The 27,047-nt window shown below is 42.5% G+C and overlaps 1 protein-coding gene across 5 annotated transcripts in view; it reads right to left on the minus strand.

Moving 5' to 3' along the window:
- Positions 1 to 2,251: 2,251 nt before the first annotated feature.
- The window catches only part of OPTN (optineurin), a 34,397-nt gene continuing 9,601 nt past the window's right edge, over positions 2,252 to 27,047 (minus strand). For 3 of the 5 annotated variants that reach the window (XM_030567774.1, XM_030567932.1, XM_030567601.1), the window contains 11 exons: positions 26,123 to 26,293; positions 24,654 to 24,730; positions 23,133 to 23,267; positions 21,085 to 21,232; positions 19,502 to 19,617; positions 18,520 to 18,669; positions 15,655 to 15,748; positions 14,565 to 14,723; positions 13,663 to 13,793; positions 3,542 to 3,624; positions 2,252 to 3,232 (listed from right to left, as the gene is read on the minus strand). In XM_030567774.1, the coding sequence (XP_030423634.1) occupies positions 3,108 to 3,232; positions 3,542 to 3,624; positions 13,663 to 13,793; positions 14,565 to 14,723; positions 15,655 to 15,748; positions 18,520 to 18,669; positions 19,502 to 19,617; positions 21,085 to 21,232; positions 23,133 to 23,267; positions 24,654 to 24,730; positions 26,123 to 26,293 (1,389 nt within the window). In that variant the 3' untranslated portion in view covers positions 2,252 to 3,107. The remainder of the gene's footprint in view (positions 3,233 to 3,541; positions 3,625 to 13,662; positions 13,794 to 14,564; positions 14,724 to 15,654; positions 15,749 to 18,519; positions 18,670 to 19,501; positions 19,618 to 21,084; positions 21,233 to 23,132; positions 23,268 to 24,653; positions 24,731 to 26,122; positions 26,294 to 27,047) is intronic. The other 2 variants (XM_030567688.1, XM_030567850.1) reach the window with 2 other exon arrangements.

Here is a 27,047-nt window from a genome sequence, read left to right on the forward strand (position 1 = left end):
TGGAGGACAATGCGTCCTATGCTTGCAACACTTACGACAATAATGCTGAGCTATGCAGTCTCCATACTCCTGAGACTGTAGACAGTGACAAGTCCCACATGGGCTTGTGGGAAATTGAAAATAGGCATGAAAATTATGGGATAGAGATAATATTACGAGATGAAGAACATTATGAGACCCCTTGCTTCCAGTTACCACTGCACAAGTCATTTCTGCCCCACCACGCCATGTGTTGACAAAACTACCCAAAAGACAACACGCTGAATGATGGGGGGTTGCACAATGGGATACCAACCCATGGTGCACCACACTGTGCATTGACACATGCACTTCTGGTGAATAAGTGCTGCGCCGACAGAAGGAGCCAAGTATGCATGTGACAAGCAATATACTAACTGTGGCACGCACCTGTATGCCGATGTAACTTGCGTCAGAAAAACTTTGTAGTGTAGACTTGGCCTCAGTGTTGGTAAAGTATCCTGAGGATCCTTTGATGAAAACGTACAGCAAGTGCAAATATCAGTTATAAAAAATATGCTTTGCTTGCACCTTGTTCCTCACATTGGTGTAGAAGTACTGCCTTCTCTACTGGATGGCATGTCATCCTGCTGCAGTACATGTTCCTGTGTGCTCGATTTTTCCTAGGTCCAAGTATTCACAGCTTCCACTGACTGCAACAGAAGTTCAGCACCTGTGAAGTCAGTCTTTCTAATGACAGCAGCTAACAAGGACACAAGCTTTAATACTACTGAACAATACTAATGTGAGCAGTAATGGACTGGAACATTTATGGTTATTACATAATGGTCAACCTCAAAAATAAGGACAAACCACAGTGCCCCCATTAGCCATCAATGATAGCTCAATTAAATCCATGCTACAAAATACAGGTATCACTGTGAGAGATCATTAGTGTCCTGTCTTACTGATGGCTGGAGCTGGAAGTATGATTTTGTGCAACCCACCAATTTCAAGCAACATATATCTGGAACATTCACACAATAGAGCCCTGCAAATCTGCAGATCTCTGCTTTATATCTGTGGACCATGTTTGTGGATCAGATGTGGATACAAATGTTGTATCCGCACAGAATTCTACACACAATGTAATGAACCAAGCCAGAGCCATTCCAATAGGGGCTAGAGATCTGTCATTCATAGTGGCTGAATGCAAGCAATAAATTAACACCTCCTTTACATAAATAGCAAGAGGATGGGGTGTGGCGGACCTCGTTGTGGGTGTTCAAAGTTTTTCCATGTACCTGCATCGATTCTGCAACAATCTTTTGGCCTCCCATCTCTGCCAATTCCTCATGCCCAAAATTCAAAATTATGGGATATCAACTGTTTGCATACAAATTACATTCCTTTTGCATTGCATGCACGTTTATCATTGGTGCTCATTTACCAAATATGGTCCAAGTTCGGGGACTGGTAGTTTATAGCAATAGATTTAATAATTCAATCAGCTGTCCAGACAGGGCTCTAATCCTGCAGTTCTTACTTGGGGAGAAATCCCATTTGAAGTCAGTGGGACTTTCATCTGAATAATGAGTACAGGATCAAGCTCAATCTAATTTCCATTTTTTCCCCCCGATTACAATCCTCATTCCTGTAGTCCTTCACATTATTTGATGTATGATCCTGCTGCTTTTTTTCCCTTTCTTTTTTTGCTGTCACAGTAGATTTTGCATTCTAGATTTCAATAGTAATTCAACAAAAGCAGCCGACTGAGGAGCTGAGCTGGAATCTCACCACAATCCTGAGGAAGATGGTGATAGTTTTTAGATTTGGTATTATATAAGCACAGAATATATGCACGCATCTCTGAAAGCATCAAAAGTCCTAGCCCAACACAGTTTCCTACTGGAAATACATATGGATGAAAAGCCAATCCAGAATATAATGAAGATCTAAAACGGGTAGGCAACCTATGGCACGAATGCCGAAAGCGGCACATGAGCTGATTTTCAGTGGCACTCACACTGGGTCTTGGCCACCAGTCTGGGGGGGCTCTGCATTTTAATTTAATTTTAAATGAAGCTTCTTAAATATTTTAAAAACCTTATTTACTTTACATACAATAGGTTAGGTATATATTATAGACTTATAGAAAGAGACCTTCTAAACACTTTAAAATGTATTACTGGCACACAAAACCTTAAGTTAGATTGAATAAATTAGGACTCAACACACCAGTTCTGAAAGGCTACCGACCCCGATCTAAAATATGCACAAGTTGCAAAGTCAGTTCTTGTGTTTTGCAACAGATTTATTTTTGTCTCATAAACATGAAACTCAATTAACTCTCCTAAATGATTAAGTTACATCCACCATACCTGTTTCCAGCAAAATATTTTGAGATCCACTGTACAAGTTCAGGTGAATTTATTACAATTGAGAGGAGTAAAGACAGCTTCTTTAAATTGTGAATTGTTCTATAAAACCAAATGACTTTAATATAGCAGCAGCTACATATTTCAGACCCAACCAGTTTAATCTTACACTTTGCCCACATCTGGTTAAAGCAGAGAGTACACAAACTATAGTATCAAGAATCTAACATCAGATTAGCCTGGTTCCAGGGAATTCAATACAACTGCTATTCAGCGCAAGAGCAGGATTCTTTTCAAGTGTGTAACGAATACAAAACTATTCCATTTTATTATAAGCTTCTCAAACATGAGTTAGCTTCCTGATTAACCCTGTACCCCCTACTTCATCTCTCATATATAAACTGATCAGCTGTATCTATCTTTTCCCCTTTGACTGAATTCAGCCAGATAGCAGAGAATGATTCACTGTGAGTGATCATAAACTATGAGAAGTAGAGCTTGTTGTTAGAGGATGATTAAAGATTCCACTGCAGCAGACATATGTGGAGTTCCGTAAATCAGCAACTCATTTTACAAAATGAAAATTGTCTCTTCCCTAAAGCAAATGGAAATGCTAAAGAAAAAGTGGTATTGCCCTGTTGTCAATGAAATCAGTGGAAAATAACCCTGTAAAACTTCACAGGGAGTAGGACCAGTGCCTATTCTAGAGGGAAAGAATGCATTTGCTTGGCAGTTGAAAATTTCCATTTATGAAGAGTTGGAGATCTCCATTCAGATGATACAGTCCATAACGTGGATCTGAAGCGTGTCCATGTCAGGTAGAATTTCTCCACATTTGGGACAGGAATGTACTGGAATATTCCTCTGCTGCTGCCGCCAGTCCTGAGGATCACTTCCTGCAGAGAAAGAGAATTAAAACTATGTTAAACTAGATTGTCACTCTGTTGTGAAAATGTGAATTTAGAGCTGGCAAAAGATGCCAGATTGGTAGTCCTGTGGACTGTAGCTAGGGAGTTGCAATTGCTGGCCTATCTTCAGTTACAAAAAGGCCCTGCAGGCTGCTGAGCTAAGACAGAGCAGTCCTGAGAGTGCTCAGTATTGTGCCACCTGACTGACCTGGCAGCAATGCGAAGCTGGCTTATACTGGGGACAGCAAGGCCAGGCCCAGGATTTGATCTCATAACAATTATCATCTATTAATTTACCTCTTTGTACAAGATGAGGTGAATGATCTTGATCCACTGATGCTCTAGCTCCGTGACGACTCTGCATTTCCACCAAGGAGCTTCTGCAGAGATTAAAGAAGTTAAGAGGGTGCTCATTTTCAAGCACACACACAAAGCCTGGTAGGAAGAGAAATCTAGTCTAACCTCAAACAACAGGGAAAACAGAAGGATTGTTTGATATGAACCGCTGAAGGGAAGAATTTTAAAGTAGTATGGCATCAACACACAAGCTTCTGGCCTGGGAAGAGTGCTGAGAATTCTGTCCTTTGGAACATTCTAAGGCCTCAAATCATTTAATGCGCAATTTTAAGTGTTAAAAGATAAAGTTATACAGGAAAATATTTCGGGCTACATGTCTTGGAGAAGATGGGGATTAATATGTGAATTGAAAGGTGGGTAAGGAAATGGGGAGACTACAATCGGTTATGCTGAAAGATAAACTGCCAGGCTGGAGGGAGGTTACCAGTGAAGGATCTATCTTGGGATAAATCTTATTTTATATTTTAATTAATGGCCTGGCACAAAAAGTGGAAGTGTACTAGTGAAGTGTGCAGGGGAACAAAGCTGGGAGATAGTGTCAGTTGGGAGAGGACCAGATCATTGTATAAGGAGATTTGGATGACTTTGAAAACGGGAGTAAAAGAAATAGGGTGAAATGCAACAGTGAAAAGTGCAAGGTCATTCACTTAGGGACTAACATGCATTCTTGCTATAAATTGGGGACTTGTAAATTGTAAACAACACAGGAGAAAAACAACCAATGCACCAAGATCTATCACAGGATGATTATGAGCCACCAATGTGATGTGGCCATGAAAAAGGCTCATGCAATCCTAGGATGCTTCAGGTGAGGTATTTCCTTCCAGTAGTGATAGGGAAGCATTAGAAACATTGGACTTGGCACTGGTGATACCTCACCAGAAATACTATGTAAAATTCTGGTCTCTCATGTTGAAGAAAGATGAATTCAAACTGGAACAGGTGCAGAAGGGCTACTAGCATGGTCAGAGGAATCTTATGAGAGAAGACTTATGGACCTTGGCTTGTTTAGCCTAACCAAAGGATGAGATGAGATATGACTGCTCTCTAAATACATATGAGGGATAAACACCAGGGAGGGAGAGGAGTTGTTTAAGTTAAAGTCCAATGTAGACACAAGAACAAATGGATATAAATTGGCCAGCAATAAGTTTAGGCGTGATATTAGACGAAGGTTTCTATCTCTCAGAGGAGTGAAGTTCTGGAACAGCCTTCTAAGGGGAACAGTGGGGGCAAAGAGACTTAGCTTGATAAGTTTATGGAGGGGCTGGTATGATGAGATGGCTTACAATGCCATATGACCAACCCACGACTGCTATTAGCAAATATCTCCAACAGCCACAGATGGGACATCACATGGGGAGGGCTCTGAGTTACTACAGATAATTCTTTCCTAGGTGTCTGGATGGTGGAGCTTGCCCATTATATGCCCATATCCTCAGTGTCTAAATGACTGCCATATTTGGCGTCAGGAAGGAATTCCCCCAAGGTTGGATTGGCAGAAAGTCTGGGGTTTTTTGCCTTCCTCTGCAGTGTTGGTCACAGGTCATTTGCTGGTTTGAACTAGAGTAAATGGTGGATTCTCTGTAACTTGAAGTCTTTAAATCAAGATTTGAGGACTTCTGAAATAGGCTCCTACTTCTTGTTCAGTCCATCGCTCAAACAAACAAGTTTGCTCACATTTGCAGGAGATAATGCTTCTTGTTTACCATGTCACCTGAAAGTGAAAACAAGCGTTCTCATGGCACTGTTGTAGCCAGCATCACAAAATATTTACATGCCAGATGCACTAAATATTCATATGTCCCTTCATGCTTCAACCACCATTCCAGGGGACATGCATCCATGCTAGTGACGGGTTCTGCTCGATAACCATCCAAAGCAGTGTGGCCCGACACATGTTCATTTTCATTATCTGAGTCAGATGCACCAGCAGAAGGTTGATTTTCTTTTTCAGTGGTTCGGGTTCTGTAGTTTCTGCAGCAGAGTGTTGCTCTTTTAAGACTTCTGAAAGCATGCTCCACACCTTGTCCCGCTCAGATTCTGGAAGGCACTTCAGATTCTTAAACTTTGGGTCGAGTGCTGTAGCTATCTTTAGAAATCTCACATTGGAACCTTCTTTGTGTTTTGTGAAATCTGCATTGGAAGCGTTCTTAAAATGAACAACATGTGCTGGGTCATCATCCAAGAATGTTACAACATGAAATATATGGCAGAAGGTAGGTAAAACAGAGCAGGGGACATACAATTCTACCCCAAGGAGTTCAGTCACAAATTTAATTAACACGTTTTTAACGAGCGTCATCAACATGGAAGCATGTGCTCTGGAATGGTGGCCGAAGCATGAAGAGGTATATGACTGTTTAGCATATCTGGCACATAAATAACTTGCAATGCCAGCTACAAAAGTGCCATGCAAATGCCTGTTCTCACTTTCTGGCGACATTGTAAATAAGAAGAGGGCTGCATTATCCCCTGTAAATGTAAACAAACTTGTTTGTCTTAGCGATTGGCTGAACAAGAAGTAGGACTGAGTGGACTTGTAGGCGCTGAAGTTTTACATTGTTTTGTTTTAGAGTGCAGTTACATAGCAAAAAAACCAAACCAACCTACATTTGTAAGTTGCAATTTGAGGACAAAGAGATTGCACTACAGTACTTGTATGAGGTGAATTGAAAAATACTACTTCTTTTATCATTTTTACAGTGGAAATATTTGTAATAAAAATAATATACACTTTGATTTCAATTACAACACAGAATACAATATATATAAAAATGTAGAAAAATATCCAAAAATATTTAATACATTTCAATTGGTATTCTTTTGCTTAAAGGTGCGATTGTGATTTTTTAAAATCGTGATTAATTTTTTTGTTAATCGCATGAGTTACCTCCGATTACTTGACAGCCCTACTTATCAATAACAATGTTTTACATTTTTTTATTGTTAGATTTGAATAAAAACTGGAATCCCAAAGATCTCACTGCATAAGAACATAAGAATGGCCACAATGGGTCAGATCAATGGTTCGTCTAGCCCAATAGCCGATCTTCTGACAGAGGCTAATGCCAGATACCTCAGAAGGAAATGAACAGAACGGGGCAATTTATCGAGTGATCCATCCCATCGTCCACTCCCAGATTCAGGGACATCCAGAGCATGGGATTGTCTCTCTGACCATCTTGGCTAATAGCCACTGATGACCCATCCTCCATTAATTTATCTAATTCTTTTTTGAATCCAATTATAGTGTGGCCTTCACAACATCCCCTGGCAACAAATTCCATAGGTTGATTGTGTATGAAGAAGTACTTCCTTTTGTTTAAACCTGCCTATTAATTTCATCAGGTGACCCCTGGTTCTTGTGCAACGTGAAAGGGTAAATAACACTTCTCTATTCATTTTCTCCACACCATTCATGATTTTATAGACTTCTATCATATCCCCCCCTTAGACATCTCTTTTCCAAGCTGAACAGTCCCAGTCTTTTAAATCTCTTCTTATAAGGAAGCTGTTCCATACCCCTAATCATTTTTATGACCCTTCTCTGTACTTTTTCCAATTCTACTTATTTTTTTTGAGATAGAGCAACCAGAACTGCACAGAGCCTTCAAGGTTTGGGAGTAGCATGGATTTATTTAGGGGCATTATCATATTTACTGTCTTCTCATCTATACCTTTCCTAATGGTTACTAACATTCAGTTAGCTTTTTTGACTGCTGCTGCACATTGAGTAGATATTTTCAGAGAGCTAGCCACAATGACTCCAAGATCTCTTTCTTGAGTGGTAACAGCTAATTTAGATCCCATCATGTTGTATGTATAGTTGGGATTATGTTTGCTAATCTACATTACTTTGCATTGATCAACATTGAATTTCATTTGCCATTTTGTTGCCGAGTCACCAGTTTTGTGAGATACTTTTGTAACTCTATGCAATCTGCTTTGGACTTAACTATCTTGAGTAATTTTGTATCGTCTGCAAACTTTGTCACCTCACTGTTCACACCTTTTCCCAGATCATTTGTGAATATTGACAGTACTGGTCTGTGACAGGGTGGACTAGGCCCTGAGGCTCTCTGCTGGAGGCCTTGTGGCCCTGCCACACTCTGCCTGAGAAAAGAGCAGAAGAGAGGTCCTCCAAGCTGCCTAGAGTGGCTGTGTGGGGAGCAGCCAATCAGGGCCCAGCAAATCAATATAAGAAGAGCTGCAGGAGAAGAGTGAGTTCAGTTCCTTACTAGAACTGGAGAAGCATGGATGGTGTGTGGCTGTTTGAGGGAGCTGCAGAACCTCGGATGAGATAGTGCTGCCAGAAGCCAGGGAGAATGAGAAGGAGTCCTGAGCTGGTTGCGGGGACTCCATGAGGACAAGACTCTGAAGTAAGGGTGAAGATGGCATAGGGCTGTGAGGAAGTGGCCCAGGGAATCAGAGCAGCAGAGTCACTTAGATAAAGGGATACAGCAGACAGCTGCTATCTACAGAGTCCCTGGGCTGGGACCCGGAGTAGTGGGTGGGCCCGGGTCCTCCCCGGGTCCCCATAAGCCCCAAGGTGAAAGTGGCCTGGACACTGAGGCACCCCCAAAGGGGGGAACTGAACTACAGTGGCCCAGTTGGAAAGTTGTGGCTGGAAAGGTGTGTGTGTGTGTGTGCGCGCACACGCGTGTGTGCGTGCGCGTGCATTGTGTCCTGGGAAGGAGCCCTGGGGCGCCGTTCTATTCTGGAGTGAGGACAAACTGACAGACTTTACAGAGGGCACTCAGAAACCCCAGTTGGACTTCGACCCCAAAAGGGATTTGCTTTGCTTTTATCTCACAGATGGACTGTATGACTTGGATAGAGGGCTGAGTCAGCAAAGGCCCACCAAAAACTGGTAGAGAGAGTGTGCAGGCACACAAACTTGGTCAGGGGGTTCTTGTGAGAGGAGTGCAACCCTGTTACACTGATTTATTCAGACCAGCCCCTACACACAACAGGATCATGGAAGTGCAGATAAGAGCTCTCAGCCAGCAGCGGCAGATGGCAGGAGCTACAAAGTCCCAGCAAGCTGCCCAGCAGCAGCATGGCAAAACCCTGGAGGGACTTTAATAGCAGCAACTCCAGGACCACCAGTCTCAGATGCGGCAGGCAACTTGGCAGCCATGACAGCCAGGCTCAGCCACCGCAGAAGCCGCAAAGGAAAGAGTGGGAAGACCCCACTATGGAGCTGCAGGTACTATGGACAAGTGGGGAAGGTGAAATGGGTTTACCCTGATATAACTATGGCTCGTAAAACAAAACCAGTTGCCATGAGAGCCAGTGAGACCAGCAAAGGCCAGGCTGACCAAGACACCCAGCCACAAATGGCTGAGGCTCAGGCTGTACTGAAGGCGGAACAGAGGATCATCAGGACTCGATTTAGGGCTTGGAAGGCTACCCCAGGGACAATTGGTTTCCATTACAGGGAAAAGGGGTCACATAAGAAGGTACTGCCCTGAGAAAAATTAACTCAGGAAGACAATATTCGTACTATCATAGACCCAGGCCTCCCCATAATTAGCAAAGCTGGGCTAGACAAAGAAGCAGGATTGAGGCCCACAGGACAGAAATGGGAAAACAGTCATGGGGTTTGAACAGCCCTTTTGCTGAAGGCAAGACCCAGTCTCTGTCATGAGGGAAGAGAACATGGGGAAATGTACCTAATGTGTTGCAGGAACTGAGGCAGGACCGCTGCCTGACTCTAGCTATAAAACCCCAGAATCTTGAAGTGGTGACAGAGCAAGGCCATAAGCAGATCTCTGCTAAAAAGAGAAGTACTTCCCAGAGAAAAAAGGAAGGTAAAAGTGGTCCTAACATGCTGGATGTTGTTCATACAATAATGTGGGTACGGAAAGAACAAAGTGGGTGTTGCTAAGCCAGGTATTGAAAGCAGTTGGCAAAACAGTACAGTCCCTGGTCTTTGGAAACCTGAACTTGAATAGAGAGATCCTTAACTCTGAAGCATGTACAAGCAGATGCATTCGGAACGACTCTTCTCCTGATCAGGAGGCCACAGTAAGGGAGTTTATTTCAGGGGAAAACCCAGCTCTGTTAACCACCCCAGAGGCGATAAAAGGCTTTGAAGATTTGAACGCCCTGCACATGGCAAATTATGACATGCCACTGAATATGAAAGGTTATATTCACTGCATGGGGTACCTACAAAAAGAGGGATCTCAGGCTGTGGTCACTTCATATTTAACTGAGGAAGACAGGCGTATTGCCAAGGACCTGGTTAACTTCCTAGTGTCAGTCAAGCAAGAAGTTCCCCCTTGGCTAAAGAATATGCCTAACAGGTAACTTTGGTCGAGCCCACCTTTGAGATAGGTTGGCACCGAATAAAAGGAGCTCCCAGGGAGCCTGAGCTATGAAAACCTCTCCAGACAAAGAGGTCTGAGAGGAACCTTGACTAACTAGGGCAAGGAATTGTGAAAAGCTCTCCAGGTAGAGAAGCCTAGGAGAGAAACCGAGGCACCAGGGCAGAGATTACCATTACTAGCTCTCCAGGTAGAAAGGCCTGGGAGAGAAGTACCCTGAAGAAGCAGGGCATAATTGATAGGTGTGTCACAAAGTTCCTTAAGGAAGGAGCCTGATCTGGAAAACCTCTCCTCGCAGAGGCCTGGGAGGGAACCCTGACCAAAAGGGGCAGAGATTATAAAAGCTCTCCAGGTAGACAGGCCAGGGAGGCAAGACCTTGAGCAACCAGAGCAGAAGGTAAATAGCTCTAGAGGTAGGAAGGACTGAGGGAGAAGACCCTGATCCACTGGGGTGAGAGACTGCCAAATCTCTCCAGGCAGAGAGGCCTGGCAGGGAAACCCTGAGAAACCAGGGCAAGGACTGCTAAAGCTCCCTGGATAAAAGAGGCCAGGGAGGGAGAACCATGATAAATGGGGGTACAGGCAAAGGAACTCTTCAGACAGAAAGGTTGGAGACAGTAAATACCCTATGAAACTAGGACAAAAGGCTGGGTAAGCAGAGACATTACCTGGAAGAGCACCACTTCAATCTTGTCTGAAAGGGGAGGTGTATGAGGGAGTGGACTAGGCCCTGAGGCCCCCTGCTACAGCCTGCCCCAGCAAAGGGCAATAGAGAGGTCCTCCAAGCTGCCTAGGGTGGCTGTGTGAGAAGCAGCCAATCCGGATCCAGCAGGTCAGTACAAGAAGAGCTGCAGAGCAAGAGCAAGTTCAGTTCTTTGTCACAGGATATCAGGGTTGGAAGGGACCTCAGGAGGTCATCTAGTCCAACCCCCTGCTGAAAGCAGGACCAATCCCCAGACAGATTTTTGCCCCAGATCCCTAAATGGCCCCCTCAAGGATTGAGCTCAGAACCCTGGGTTTAGCAGGCCAATGCTCAAACCACTGAGCTATCCTTCCTTCTTGGAGCTGGAGAAGCATGGATGGTGTGTGGGCTGGCTGAAGGAGCTGCAGGACCTCGGACGAGATAGTGCTGCCAGAAGCCGGGGAGAGCAAGGAGGCGGCCTGAGCTGGTTGCGAGAACTCCATTAGGACAAGGCCCTGAGGTAAGGGTGAAGACAACACAGGGCCACGGGGAAGTGGCCCTAGGAACTAGAGCAGCAGCATAACTTAGATAAAGGGACACAGCAGACAGCTGCTATCGACAAGGTCCCTGGGCTGGAACCTGCAGTGGGCCTAGGTCCCCCCACAACCTCCTCCAAGCCACAACGGGGGGAGCAGCCTGGACATTGAGGCACCCCCAAAGGGGGGAACTGAACTGCAGTGGCCCAGCTGGAGAGCTGTAGCTGGAAAGGCCCTAGGAAGCAGCCCTGGGGCACTGCTTGATTTCAGAGCAGGGACAGACACACATTACAGAGCTGGACTTGTACTCTGACAGGGGTTTGCTTTGCTTTTATCTCACAGACAGACTGTGCACGAATTGGCCAGAGGGCTGAGTCATCCAAGGCTCACCACAAACAGGTAGAGAATGAGTGTCCAGGCACACGCACTTGGCCAGGGTGTGCTCATAAGAAGTGAGTTCAACCCCATTACATGGTCCCAGTACAGATCCTTAGGGGACACCACTATTTACCTCTCTCCATTCTGAAAATTGACCATTTACTGCTAGTCTTTGCTTCCTATCACTTAATTAGTTACTGTCCCATGAGGGGACTTTCCTGCTTATCCCATGAGGGGCACTCTACAGTCACTGGATCACCCTTGTCCATGTTTGTTGATCCCCTCAAAGAGTTTTACTAGATTGGTGAGGAATAATTTCCCTTTACAACACTATTTCCCCCAACAAATAGTGTTCATTTATGTGTCATCCTTCTTATTGAAACTACAGTAAAGAACAATTTGCCTGGCACTGAAGTTCGGCTTACCAGCCTGTAATTGCCAGGATCCCCTTTGGAGCCTTTTTAATAATCAGCATTACATAAGCTATCCTCCAGGCATCTGGTACAGAAGCTGATTTAAGTGATAAATTACATACTGCAGTTAGATGTGAAATTGCAAAACTACTGAGATCCTTCAGAACTCTTGGGTGAATACCATCTGGTCCTGGTGACTTATTACTTTTTAACTTATCAATTTGTTTCAAAAACTTCCTCTATCAACACCTCAACCTAGGACAGTTCCTCAGATTTGTGGCCTAAAAAGAATAGCTCAGGTGTGGGAATCTCCCTCACATTCCCTGCAGTGAAGGCAGATGCAAAGAATGTATTTAGCTTTTCTGCAATGGCCCTGTCTTCCTTTAGCACCTCTATTGTCCAGTGGCCCCACTGATTGTTTGGTAGGCTTCCTTCTTCTGACGTACTTCTAAAAACTAACAGCATACTGTTTTTTTTGTCTTTTGCCAGTTGCTCTTCAAACTTCTTTTTGGCTTGCCTAATTATACTTTTATACTCTACTTGCCAGAGTTTATGCTCCTTCCTAATTTCTTCAGTAGGATCGAACTTCTAATTTTTAAAGGATGCCTTTTTGCCTCTAACCACCTCTTTCACTCTGCTTTTTTAGCCATAGTGGCATTTTTTGGTCCTCTGGGTTTTGTTTTTTGTTTTTTTTTTAATTTGGGGTATACATTTAGTTTGAGCCTTTATTATGGTGTATTTAAAAACTATATACTTCATAGACTATATATACCCAGACATCACTCCACCCCTGACTGATCTGCACCTGTCTCTTGGGAGCAGCACAGTACCAGTACTTACAGAATAACCAGTATTATAGCTTAGGACAGAAATGAAAGAAAAAACTATTCAAACGAAAGCACAAGGGGAATTTAACTTATATTGCGCTTACTTATCCAAACTGTTTATTCCTGTGTCTGGGCCAAATTTCAATCTTATGATGCAAGTACAAATTATTACCACTATCATAAAACAAAAGCTTAGATATCAATTTGGCTTTCTCCTCTTAGAGAAGTTAACCTAAGAGGAAGAACAGGAGTCTACAGGGAATGGATCACTTGATGATTGCCTATTCTTTCCCTCTGAGGCATTGGGAAGGACAGGATACTGTACTGGATGGACGTTTGATCTGACCCAATATGGCTGTTCTTATGTAACTTGGTGAAGACCTTTCTGTTTATATCTATTGACTTAGTTTTCAGAAGAGACCTGAAAAATTTGAATAAATGGGGTTTCAGATGAAGCCAATTTATAGAGAGTCCTTAGGTGAAATTCTAGCCCCACTGAAATCAATGGGGCCAGGTTTTCACCCACTGAGTCTAACTGCATCTCTCAAGTATAATAATTTCATAATTCATAGGGGGGTCATATGGCTTAATTAATTTTGGTGCTTTGAGTTCTTTGGATCAATCTTGCACACACACTCACTGTTCTGTCATCTGGCTAGTTTCTCGCTTAAATCAGCTAGTTCACTATAGAGCCAAGTCTCAGGCTCCTAGAGCTTTTTTTTTTTTAAACTTTATTGATGAGCACAGGTGTGTTGTGGCTTCAAACACTCATTAAAGCCAATGTTGATTTTAACGAGCCCCTAGCCAGCTCCTCAACATAAGAGACAACAAGACAATCCAGATAATTAGGTCAGAAACATATTTGGAATTTCCCTTAATCAGTTTCTCACCTGCCAAGATTTTCAAGAGTATGTTTCTCTTGTAGCAGGTATGTCAGCTGTACAGCCAACTGTTCTTTTTCCTCATGTATCTTCTCTCTTGCTTCTCTCTCAGCATGGAAGTCAGAACAATAAACCTCCATCTGGTCAGAAAAAATAAAATCATGTTCAGCATTTACTATTTAGATCAGATCTAACTATCAATGTACAAATTAATCCCATTTGCCAACACAGCCAACCAGTATGTTACTTGTATTGCAATAACTCCTATAAGCCCCAACCAAAATCAGTGCCTGCATTGTGCTAGAAGCTGCACATAAACATGGGAAGACATAGTCCAAGACCCAATAGCTAATAGCAAAGAAAGGCTGGGAGAATTCAGGCATCATCATCTCCATTTTACAAGCAGGACTGATGCAAAGACAGTGAGCAGGTGACTTGTCCAAGGTCAAACAGAAAATCTCTAGCAGAGCCAGAAATTGGTCCCAGAACTCCAGAGTTCCAGTTCAAGACCAGCCTTCTTCCTATTCACACTTTACATCCATGACCTCATTTAATTTGACTAAATCCACCACTCTAACATTAAGGGAGCCAATTGAAAATAGAATATTTTTGTTCTATATCAGCTACCAAAACTTTTTATTGGTGGTGTGAAATTGTGTCACGTTCCAGACTCATTTAGTTCTCAGAAATCCCATCCATTAAGGTCAACGGTAGCTGGGATTCACAGAAGTACAGAGTCTACAAGGATCTATAGGAGAAACTCAAAAGAATTATATATCTGGACTCTTGTAAGTCTGTTTTAAGTTATTCAGAGCAATTGCTCAAGCCATTAGGGTTTTTCTTCCAATTTCTGAACAGTGGGAAGGAGAACTATTCAAACCTCCCTGACTTTTCTGAAGGGCACCCCGTACCTGAGCTCGGAGGACAGCCATGGTTTCAAGGTCTTCCTCCTGCTTAGCAATGGTCTGCTTCATTTCATCCATCTGCAGCTGTTTTGTAGCCAAAGCTCTCTCCACCAGCTCTAGCTTTTTATTCAGGTCTTCTACCACCGCCTTATCCACTCTCGCCAACTACAAGGAAGAATTCATTTAAATGCCCTGATCTCCCTCCCCATCCCCTCCCCCAACCCCCTCCCCAAAAAAGATCCATCAGCTCAAGGCTACTTCTGGCTCCCAGATACACAGTTCCCACTAGTCCCCATTGTGTCAAGCCCAAAAGGAATCTCTTTATGCAGTCTATGAAGGAGATCTTCCTTTTTTAAATTGAAGAGTAAGGTCTCTGTTAAAAGTACTGGGAAAAGCAACCAAGTTCAAAGCTAAGGCTTAATTAACCCTATTCTTCCAGCTACTGCAACATGTATTGTACTTTATTATATGTATTCCAGGAGCCCTAGTCATATATTGGGACCTGACTGTGCGAGGCACTGTAAAAAAACAACTAAAAAGATGATCCCTGCTCCAAAGACCTTACTTTCTTAAGTTTACACTAACATTTAGATGCATAACTTCTGGCTCTTGAGTTAGGATAGACTAAGAATTGCTGAAATGTATGCAATTGTGTCACATTGCCATTGCTTGCAGCCTACAGAGGATATCAGAGGGATAGCTCAGTGGTTTGAGCATTGGCCTGCTAAACCCAGGGTTGAGAGTTCAATCCTTGAGGGGGTCATTTAGGGAACTGGGGTAAAAATGTATCTGTGGATTGGTCCTGCTTTGAGCTGGGGGTTGGACTAGATGACCTCCTGAGGTCCCTTCCAACCCTGATATTCTATGGTCAGCACTAACACAGCAGAGATGTGGTTCATCTTTAGTTGAGGTGGCATTTATGTTTTTGGAGCAGGAGATGTCAAGGTCTGTCCTTACTAACGACCATGAAATCTATGTGGCTATGGTGTATGGTAAAGCTCAAAAATCAAGAAGTCGTTGGCCACAATATTGTTACAATCCACATTCATTTCTCTCCCTTAAAATTCATTGCAATTTCTCTTCATAACCAGTTTACCTCGTTGTTTTTTAGTTCTTCAATGGTTTTCATTGCATCACTGAGTTCAGAGAGAAGCTTGCTGTACGTATGCTGCAAGTCAGAAAATTTTGCCCTGTTTAAGGGGAAAAAAAATTACCTCTGAAATGCTCCTTCTATCATCTTCCATTTTGTTAAATTGTTCGACTAGCTCCCACTTTAGCATTTTTCATCACTCCTCCCCGTTAAACTTGCAAATCCCCAGAGTTTAAGACACGCTGATCCAGAATCCAGAAAGCTGAAGGACTATCAACTATCAGAATTTTCTCCAGTCTGACTTTTTACTTTTACAGGAAAATAAAAACAAAACAAAAAACACAAAAACCTCTAACAACTTACAAATGGTGTTTCAGTCTGATGATAAAATGTAGCCTTCTACCCTCACCATACCCTCTCTCAAAGACTCTGGTGCTGGTCTTTTTACAGATTTCAAGCCCAGAAGGGACCATTCCGATCACTTAAATCAGGCCTCTTGGAATACAGGCCAAAGAATCTCACCCAATAATTTCAGCACCAAGCCCATAGCTTCTGTGAGAGATACAGCATATATTTTGAAAAGATAGCTAGTTTGGACTTGAAGATTTCAAGTGAAGGAGAATTCATCATGTCCCCAGGTAAACTGCCCCAGTGGTGACTTACCCTCATTGTTAAAAATCTGTCCCTTATTTCCAGTCAGACTTTGTCTATCTTCAGCTTCCAGCCATTCAATCTCATTATGCTTTTTTCTGTTAAAATTGCCATATATTATCCAAGTAGGTGCTTGCAGACCATGGAACAGTCACCTCTTTAACATCTCTTCATTAAATAAAATGGACTGAGCTAAGCTTTTGAAGTAGAGCTTCTTAACAGCTTTTAATTCTTTTATTATTATTATTTGTGGTGCTTCTTACCAAAACACTGACCCCAGCAGAGTTTGGAGGCATTGGTGTTTCCAATGCCCTCTTCTCTCACTCTTTCTGAGCAGCTTGTTTTTTTGTCTTCCTCTGCAGCATGAGGCCTGGGTCAGTCATAGGTTTAAGCTAGTGTAAATGGTGGATTCTCTATTACTTGAAGTCTTTAAGCCATGATTTGAATCTTTAAGCCATGATCGGAGGACTTCAGTAACTCAGCCAGAGTTTAGGGGTCTACTACAGGAGTGGGTGGGTGAGGTTTTGTGGCCTGCAGTGTGCAGGAGGTCAGACTAGACGATCATGATGGTCCCTTCTGACCTTAGAGTGTATGAGACTTCATCCATTCTCCTGGTGCCATCTGGGCCATTTGGAATGCTTCCTCTAGAGCAGGGGTTCTCAAACTTTATTGCACCCCCTTTGGGAAACAAAAATTACTACGTGACCCCAGGAAGGGACCAAAGCCTGAGCCTGCCAAAGCCCCTGCTACCCTGGAGGGGAGGGCAATGCCAAAACCTGAGTCCTGCTGGCCCAAGCTGGGAGGGAACAAAGCCTGGGGCTTCAGCCCAGACAGGGGGCCTGTAACTGGAATCCTGCCACTTAGGGCTGAAGCCCTCAGTCATCAGCTTTAGCCCCAGGATGGTGGAGTTTGGGCTTTAGCCCTGGGCCCCAGCAAGTCTAATGCCAGTCATGGTGACCCCATTAAAATGGGGTTGTGACCCACTTTGGGGTTCTAACCCACAGGTTGAGAACCACTGTGCTCATGACCAGAGAGCTTCCAGTAAAACGTGAACATGTCTACAAACATTTGAGAGTATCCAGGGTACTGTCTTGTTCCCACCAGAGTAATGCTCAGTTCCCAAACCCTTCCTTAACATAACTGTGTTCAAGCCCTGCATATAACTGATTGTGGCTCTTGGGTCCAAAGAAGTGACAAATTAGAGAACTGCTCACAAGAGCCTATTATAATCCACTTGATCTGCCTTGGTACTGAAATGCCTGGGAGACATTGCTCAGTATCTGCAAGCATAAACTGCTTGTCTTGATTTTCAAGGCCTCTCATAGCCTATCCTAAAATTTGCATCTATGTCTGTCAGACTGGACTAGTTCAGTTTTACGGCTGGTCACATGTAGCCATCATTTGGATGTAACCATCAGAGGGAAGGTTCCTCAGATTTATCCCTAAAATATAATTCAGTTGAGTTTCCATTTTCTTTTGTAAGCCAAGTGAAGAAAATGCCTATTGTTTAGCAACCTGGGGAGTTAAACTTAGTCCAGGCAAGTGAAATTACTGACTGGCTGCTGGACAAAACTACCAACCTGCAGAAATTCCTGCTGACTGGGAGATGGGCCCCATGCTACACTCTGGGGACGGCATATGGGTAACTAGCCAAGTGCAGTCTTTCAAAAATGCATTGTGGATATATCTGTACAGCTCCATAGGAAGTATTTAGTAAAATACAGTAACAGGCTAGGCAAAGTATATATCTCTTCACCTTTTGTAAGGAAAAAGCCAATATGGGAAGCCAGTTTGTGTTTCTGTCCTCAGGCTGGACACAGTAAGTTAATGTACCCAGTATTTGAAGGCAGGGATCTGTTTAGATTAGCAACATGTCCCTGAGACAGCAAAGTACCGCTGTATACAGCTAGAGAACAGCACAAGTCAGAGGTTAGAGCTGGGATTTCCGCAAAGGCTGAGGATCTTTGGATGTGAAGATCCACTTTGGGCCTATTGTAGAGAGAGGTTTGAATGGTCAACTTTGATGAACTGAGACTATCTGGATCCAAGGTTCCAGTTCAGATTAATCTCTACAAGTTCAATTTAACTGGGGGGAAGGGGGGAGAGAATGTGCACACACAGTCACATCTGAGATTCAGTTACTCCTTGGACACATTACAAAGATATGTAGAGGTCAGGTGAGGAGAAAAATGGTTAAGTACAAAAGCTTGTCACACTCACTTTTCTTCCTTTGTTTTGGCTTGTTCCAGTTTGAGCTCTGACTGCATGCTCTCTACCTGAAGCTCTAGCTTTTTAATGGTATATAGGAGCTGCTGCCTCTCATCCAAATCTGCTGAAGTAGCAGAGTTTTTTCTTTCAAGTATCTGACACCTGACAAAAAGGAAGGAGAGTGGTTATCTTTCCTATCTCCCTTTCTTGATCGAAGTCATCATGATGAGTATCATACAAAGAGAACCTATATTTATGATTAATATTTACCTCCACAGCTTATTTCATGAGACTGAAGAAAAAACCCAATACATAACCATAAGAAAATAAAGGGACTGTACCATACCCTTTTCCTTAGGTTATATGCTCTCAAAAAGATGGGAATCGTGGCTAAAAGTTTTTAAAAATGGGTGCCTGAAGTGAGGCTCTTAATTAGGTGCATTTAAAATAAAGTAATTGGCCTGATTATCAAGTGTGCTGAGAACTCATGTGAATAATGGTTCAAATTGGGCCCTTAACTGCTTTTCTTAAGATTGCAAATCTCCTCCTTCAAGGGATTTCATTTATTTTAAAATGCCTTCACATCAGGAAGGATTAAATCCTCAGTCTGTAAATCACGATTCCTGAGGTCTATTGCTAACTCTGCTTGACTCGTTGTGGCATCTCAAATCTTGTGAAAGCCACTGAGGACTAGATCCTCAAAAGGTACTTTAGGCACCTAACTCCCATAGAAATAAATAGTAGTCAGGTGCCTAAATACTTTTGGATATCTGGCCCCGTTTCCTGACCTGTAAAATGAGATTAATACATACCCACTTTTCAGAAGTATCATAAGGCTTAATCAACAACACTACTTAGCTTTAATATAGTGCTTTTCATAAGTAGATCTGAAAGCACCAGTTAGTGTTTGTAAAGCTTGCTAAACTCCCCAGATGGAAGGGGTTATGAACATTAAGATTATCATCAGCAGAACATTTCCTTTTCTGAGCCTTACTTTTCTTGAAGCCTCTTCTGGATCAGCTCAGCTTCTTTTAATTTAGCATGGGCCTCCTGAAGTTCTTTGAAGAGGGATGAGACCTGCAGGTTCAGGGTTTCTATTTCACTACCAACCTATTAGAAGGAAATTATTCTCAGACAATTCAAGATTTGAAAATTGCAAACAAACTAGACACCTATATCAGGCAACCACCATTCTCTTTCTAAAGAGAATAGCACAAATCATTCAGGACCAGTAAACTCCGCTCCACTGTGAGATTAATATAAAGCTCTTGCAATTACTGAGCATTCCTAAAAAAAGGAGAGCTGCAATTTTGGGCACCCCAAACTTCTTTAAAATTGTTGGGAAAATGGCTGCAGACTACCTCTCCAATCATCACCTGTCTCTAAACAGGAAAGGAATGACAGGCAAACTCCAGCATCATGTAACCTCTCAACTTCCTGAAAACTTCAAGACCAGAGGACAGCACAGCCACAACCCTAGTGGCACTTAAAACAACTCTCTTCCTAACAATGGACAAAGACCATCTCCAAGCTGCTGCTGACCCGCCTACATGACATAGCTGGAGTAGATGGTACAGCACTGCAACACCTGAAGTCTTCCCTCTCACCCTAGATTCAGTGGTGATGGGCAACTGCTCCTGATCCCCAAGGGCTCTCACCTGCATGGTCTCCAAAAGATCCACCCTACTCTCCTCGCCCCCTACATCATCTGCATTGGTGAGAAGCTGCTTGGAGAGTTGGTGGAACAACATAAGCTCTGCTGCCAACAATACACTGAGGAAACCCAGCTGTCCACTTCATGTTTTCACAGATACAGCCAGCACAGTCAGAAATATGTCACAATGCCTACATCTGGATTAAGGGTATATGACTCAGTCTGAACCCAGGCAAGACTGAAGTGATCAGAAGAGGAAAATACTTGAAGAAATTTGGTGGGACATCTCCTTCCTCTCCCACAAAGGGCACATCTCCCAACCTGTTCATCAGACTGGTATGGAGAGGTAGTTTGGCTGGGATACTACCTGGTCATTTAGGGGATCGTTGGTATCAGTGGCTGGGACTCCCCTACCCTTCAAGTGGTTTGTGGCAGCAACCCCCTGACACACACAAACACACCACCAGCTTCTTCCACTTTCAGCTGTTACAATCCTCTACCCCTTCTTCCTTGAAGATCTAGCCCCAATAATCCATGCGTTTATCACCTTCAGACTTGATTACTATAATTCACTGTACTTGTGGCTAAACATTCGAGCAACAGAGAAACCAGCTTATGCAAAATACAACTGCCAGCTACTGTGAGCTTACTACTTTGTTCTTTATTGGCTCCCACTTGACAGCATGGTCAAGATAGTTGGGCATGAGTGGGACTCCACTTTGTCCAACTGATTCCAGGCTGCTATAACTGTCTCTTGGGGCTATTGGTAGTTTCTGTAATTTAGAACAACCATCAGGAGAACCAGGCCAGGATCAGGGGAGCATGGAGTTCACCTTTGTATCTTCCTCTTGAGCTTTGCTCAGTGCTGCTCAGGTGCAGCCAAAGGGCTGGACACCTGTATCATTAACACTAATCCTACCTGCCCCAACAAGTTCTTCGTAGTTGCTCAAAATCATGTCCCCCAGATGACTGGTACATACTGTCTTTGCACTTTCATCCTCTTCTTCTGCCCATTCTGTTTGAGTTCCACTCTCCAGATAATCAGCCACTTCCTTCTCCAGCTTTAATAGCCTGAGAAACGTAAGAAGCCAACGACGATAGTTTCAACACACATTCAGTATGAGATAATGAGCATTTTAAAAAAAGTGGGAGCATTCAGATACCATATGCTATTGCTGTATATATTACTCTAACATGAACATTTCCCGTAGGAGTCAGAATTAAAAAAAAAAAGAAAAAAGTACACATTGAAATATGAAGATATGTCCAAAAGCTGATTTTTTTTTGGATTCTCCTACATACTTTGCCCTTACTTCATTTTATATAGAAAGACATACAAATTTATTTTCATGGTATAAGAATAAAGTGGGATTCAGCTGTAGTGATCATCCTTCATAGTGATCATGCCACAATATAAATGAAAGCTACTTTCTAAAAATCTTTTTCTAGGGGTATGGATGCATCTGTCCCTTGCGTCTCTTGGAAGTTGGGAATACGATCAGAAATATTAATTCTGAATACATTTTTTCTTTTGAGATTTTCAAATGGTAAGAAGAATTTCACAATTTTTTGAGAATACATCTACACTACAAATTAAGGTGCAATTATATTGTGGGTAGGTACATCCATACTAATATAGCAGCATGGACTCTAGTGTGGGTTAACAACCTGAATACAGTGTCCCAGGCAGGCTTTTACTGGGGCAGTCAGCCTATGCAGAAACCTGTGATGACTACGTCTTCACTTCTATTGTTACTTGGCTAGCCAGATTAAAGCCAGCATGGGTACACCTGCCAACACTACAAAAAACAACTTAAACTGCAGTATAGACATACCCTGAGGATATGTCTACTCTGCTATTAAACATTCTCAGCTTGCCCATGTCAGCTTGAGGGGCTCTGGGCATGGAGCTGTTTAATTGCAGTATAGCCATTTGGGCTCAGGCTGGAGGTGTTTAACTGCATAGTGTTTAATTGCAGTGTAGACATTGCCAATAGCCAAATGATAAGCTTGTTATCACTTCTAGGAAGGCCGTTTAGAACCATTATGTGACTGATTTGCACTGGTATAGTTTCTACTCTGAACAGATCTCACACTGTCCTTGCAAAATGGTAATTGTGGAGCAGCTTCTACTCACACCAGTGAAATTTCATTAACTTGAAAAGTTACTTCCAATTTACACCAATGTGATTGAGCTTATGCAATTTCATCTGGAACATTCATTTTAAGTATCTGGAATTAAATTTGTTTTAGGCATTCTAGGGAGCTTTCGAAAAAGAAGTATCAGAGTACCAAACATTAAAGAATTAAAGCCTTGTGAAGTAACTATTTTTATTCCCACTATATAAAATTTGACATGCACAAGGTCCCATAGAAAGGACACAACACCATGAGGGGAGGGATAGCTCAGTAGTTTGAGCACTGGTCTACTAAACCCAGGGTTGTGAGTTCAGCCCTTGAGGGGGCCACTTAGAGATCTGGGGCAAAAATATGTCTGGGGATTGGTCCTGCTTTGAGCCAGGGGTTGGACCAGATGACTCCTGAGGTCCCTTCCAACATTGATATTCTATTCTATATATCTATATATTTTTCATTGGAAAACTGCAGAGAACAGTGTGAGAGCAATTCAGGAAGTAAAATGTTCTCAAATATCCATCATACCATTTCACTTCAATTTTGGGAAGCTGCAAGCCCAGAGGGGGCAACGGGAAAAGGATCTGGAACTGTTGTGTGTTAAGAGAATTAAGAGAACCTGTGATTTACCCCTTCCACGGCTACAATAAAGGAGTCATTATGAGATAAATGTTGGTCAACGCACAGCTGCATGTACTACAGCCCATATAACTACTGTCAACATCATATTGACATTTTAGCTTGTCCCTGTCTACCCACGGGTTTGGTAGCTTTGGCTGAAATGGCTCTGATGGTAACAAATATTTTGAATTGCAACCACTATCCATCTATTATATACCTCTCCTTGTGTTCTTGAAGTTCCTTTTCAAGGGTCTCCCTCATCTGAGTCTCATTTCTAAGGCAACAAAGAAGTTGGCTAACAGTAAGCTCTTCAGATTCCAAATTCTTTGGTTCATCCACAGATCTGCTCCTGCTATGTTCAAACATGCTATTAGTACAGGTGATTACAAATTAATTTTACAGTCCACCAATCGCCTAGCTCAGGGGTAGGCAACCTATGGCACGCGTGCCAAAGGCGGAACACAAGCTGATTTTCAGTGGCACTCACACTGCCTGGGTCCTGGCCATCGGTCCAGGGGGCTCTGCATTTTAATTTAATTTTAAATTAACCTTCTTAAACATTTTAAAAACCTTATTTACTTTACATACAACAATAGTTATATATTATAGACTTATAGAAAGAGACCTTCTAAAAAGGTTAAAATGTATTACCGGCACGCGAAACCTTAAATTAAGAGTGAATAAATGAAGACTCGGCACAGCACTTCTGAAAGGTTGCCGATCCCTGGCCTAGCTGAATGTCAAGATTTTCAGAAGTGACTAGTGATTCTGGATGCCCAACTTAAGACACCTTATAGGGATCAGAAATTGTTGAGAACCAGCCCTCTGAAAGTCAGGCCCCATTAGGATGTCTCAAGTTGGACATCCAGAAAATGAGTCTTGCAAAAAGGCTAAAATAGTGGCAGCCGATGATCCTCAAGATCTGGCTCCATGACCATGAGTGCAGTTCTTGCTTTGAGCACCACTTCAAAAACAGCTCACAAGAGGAAGGATGCATTTAACCACTTAACTGAGTAGGTCTACGCAAAAACAGAAATCTGACATTTAAAATAGTCACAAATATATTATGGGTCATTTTGTGGAACCAAAGTGTTGCTTTTCATGGTGGATGTCTTCACAAAATGGCTTTTCCAATTAAACATACAAAATTTCACATCTCTCTACAAAACAATTCCCCCGTGCCCCAAAATCCCAGAAAAATGACATTTTCATTAAAATTGCCTTATTTTTGAGCCAATAAACCCTGTAGTATTTCACCCTCATAAAGTGCTTTTATATGTCAGATTATGCTAGTGGAAAACACATTAGTTCATGACATCAAATTTGAGACCTCACTACAAGTAATAGGGAAATTAACTTTCCTGTGATATGACACAACCTTCCACTCCTTATGGCGTGGGAAGTGTCTGTCTGGCTATTCACTATGTTCATACTCCCTAAATTTTGAGATAGGATGTACAGGTATCATATTACGTGCTACTGAAATGTAGCTAGCATGTCACATGGGATTATCTAAGCCAGTCCTTGCTACTAAATTGGGCAGCATCCAAAATGGAAACTTTAATAGTATCAGCTGCCTAAACCTATGAAGAAGCAGAAGTTCAGCAAGGAAAAAAGCCTCAGGGATAAGAGTTCATGTGAAGACAGAATTGTGAGAGGAGTTTTAAGGACTACATTCTATGATTTTGGTTTAAAAAAAAAAAAAATCAAACTTGAAACAGCCCCAGACTCCACATACATGTAGGCAGCTGCGTTGTTGGTCCTTTGGCTATTAACATCCTGATTTTCTTTTAAAGTTGCATTTGATTCTCCCTCCTATTGGGGATAAAAATAACATTAGCGTTGATATTACACTAGCTAGTGACAACTGGGAATCTGCTTTTATTTCATTTACTTTTTCAATACAAGAAAGGTTAGGAAGAATCACACCATGACAATACAACTACACAAGAATCCAGGGAATAAATCTCACATTTGGAAATTTTAAAAGTTAATATTTAACATGTACTCTGGCCACCCCGTTGTACAGATCAAATGAGAAGGACAACAGAGAAGCCATACCTTCCCCCTGCAATCTTTTGCCATTAATTTTTTCCCTAACCAAAAAAAATCAGAGATCAGGCAATTGACATGCTCATCAATATCAGACATGACTTCCACTATAGGTCTAACAACCACTCATTTGTGGGAAGCCAACAATCTGCCCTCCCATAAAGAATGTTTTTTCTCTGCCAATGTAGAGTCCAATGCCTTCCTGATTGAATTTTGTAGCCATAATGGGGAATACATTGAGCTCGCAGCTTGAAGCTTCCCCAGCAACTCTAGAACCTCAGAGAGTGAGGGTGAATTAAACCCCCTCAGCCTCATGCAGCGATTGCCCTTCCAGACATGGATCCACTACCATAAAAATGATCAAGAAACGATTAATTTTGTCCATGAAGAAGCTTCCACAGATTCAATGGTGATGGTAAAAGTAGCTCTCTCTGTCTTCAGCACAGTTACAGCACAGAAGTTTTGAATATATAAAATTTGAGCTAAGCTGAGTTTGACAGCATCTCTAATTTCTGTGAAGAGAAAATGGAACCTTTTCCTTGCCACTAGGGAAAAAAAACCACACATATAAGTTTTCCCCTGAACTAAATACAGCACAAAAGTGAACCCTTTGGCATGCAATGCCTGCTCCAGGCATCTCCCTGGAGTGGAGTCAGCATAGTGTGCAGGAAACAGACTGAACAGGAGAGAATGGAGAACAGAAATGCCATCTAGTTCTCCAGCCCTCACTCACACATGCATAAGGGCCCTCATTACTACAGGAGAAGGGAGACAAAAATCTCTTTAAAGAATAATCCCCAGCATAAACTTAACTGTTCAAAAGAACAGTATGTTATTCACTCATGCTAGGGTATATCTGCTGTGCAACCTGTGTTTCTACTATTATGGTTGCGGTTGCTAGTCCCCCTCTCAAAGTGGCATACTGTCTTTTCAAGACATTGCACAGGGACTGAGCTAAACTGTTCATTTACCATTACAGGAAACTGTACTGCTACATCCCTCTCAGATCATACAGAAATTTGTCCTCGAAAATATCCTGTCTTAATCACAAAGACTTTTCAGATTGTGCTTTCTGTACTCTTCCTGCAATAGGCCAACTGATACTTCTTGAAGCAAAAATATGGTGCTGTTAATGGTTTGTTCCCAATAACTTACACTCATTCTGATCTCAACAAAAGAGTCCTCTGTCGAAGGGACACTGAGTTTGAGCTGTAGTTCTGAAACGATGGCAAGCAGATCTGCCTTCTCAGCCTGAAGCCGCAGCAACTGTGTTTTCAGCTGCTTAGTTTCCTGGGTCATTTCCTCCCTAGGAACTGTGCAGTTCTCCTGGGAAAGATGCAAAATACACACCATATTAGCCAACCAAACAGAAATCCAAAACTACTCAAGCAGAAGTGCTGAGGCAAAGACAACACAACAGCATCCCAAACACCCTGACCACTGTTAGGTATGCCTAGAAAAAGTCAGTGAATAAACTATTTAAATTTGCTTTGATCAAACTGCATTAAACTAAGTTATCAAATGATGCAACCACCTCTTGAAAGGCTGGAGCCCAGTTTAGAAACATGCATCTGATTCTCCTCATCAACACTGCTGTAAACCAGGAGTAACTCCACTCAAGTCAGCGGAGCTGCTGATGTAAGCAAGAGGAAATTCAAGCTCCTCAGATTCAGTTCTCCCCTATCTACATTTCAATAATGTGTTTTCGCCGGGTCCTTCAATACAGGAAATTCCATAGTGCTGACAGGACTATTTTAAATACTTGGACAATATAGTGTGGGGGCCATGTAAATAGGTAGACTCTAAATCTTTTTGTCTCTTCATTCCTCATTCCCCATCATTGACTCCAATACTCTGGGCCCTGTTCCCCAATCCTCACCAGTCTCTCCTTGGACTTGTAACTATTCCCTCTCCTGCGTACAATCTTCTTCCTCACTTCTCTTTCTCCAACTCATCTGGGATCCTCCCTCCTCTCTGCTTGGAATCTCTCCAAATGCCCATCTGCTCCTTTCCCTACAATCTCTCCCCCTATTCCCCATCTCTTCACATCTGCGATTTCCCACATCCCTTCTTCCAAATC

The sequence above is a fragment of the Gopherus evgoodei genome, chromosome 1 (genome assembly GCF_007399415.2).
Source record: "Gopherus evgoodei ecotype Sinaloan lineage chromosome 1, rGopEvg1_v1.p, whole genome shotgun sequence".
NCBI lineage: Eukaryota > Metazoa > Chordata > Testudines > Testudinidae > Gopherus > Gopherus evgoodei.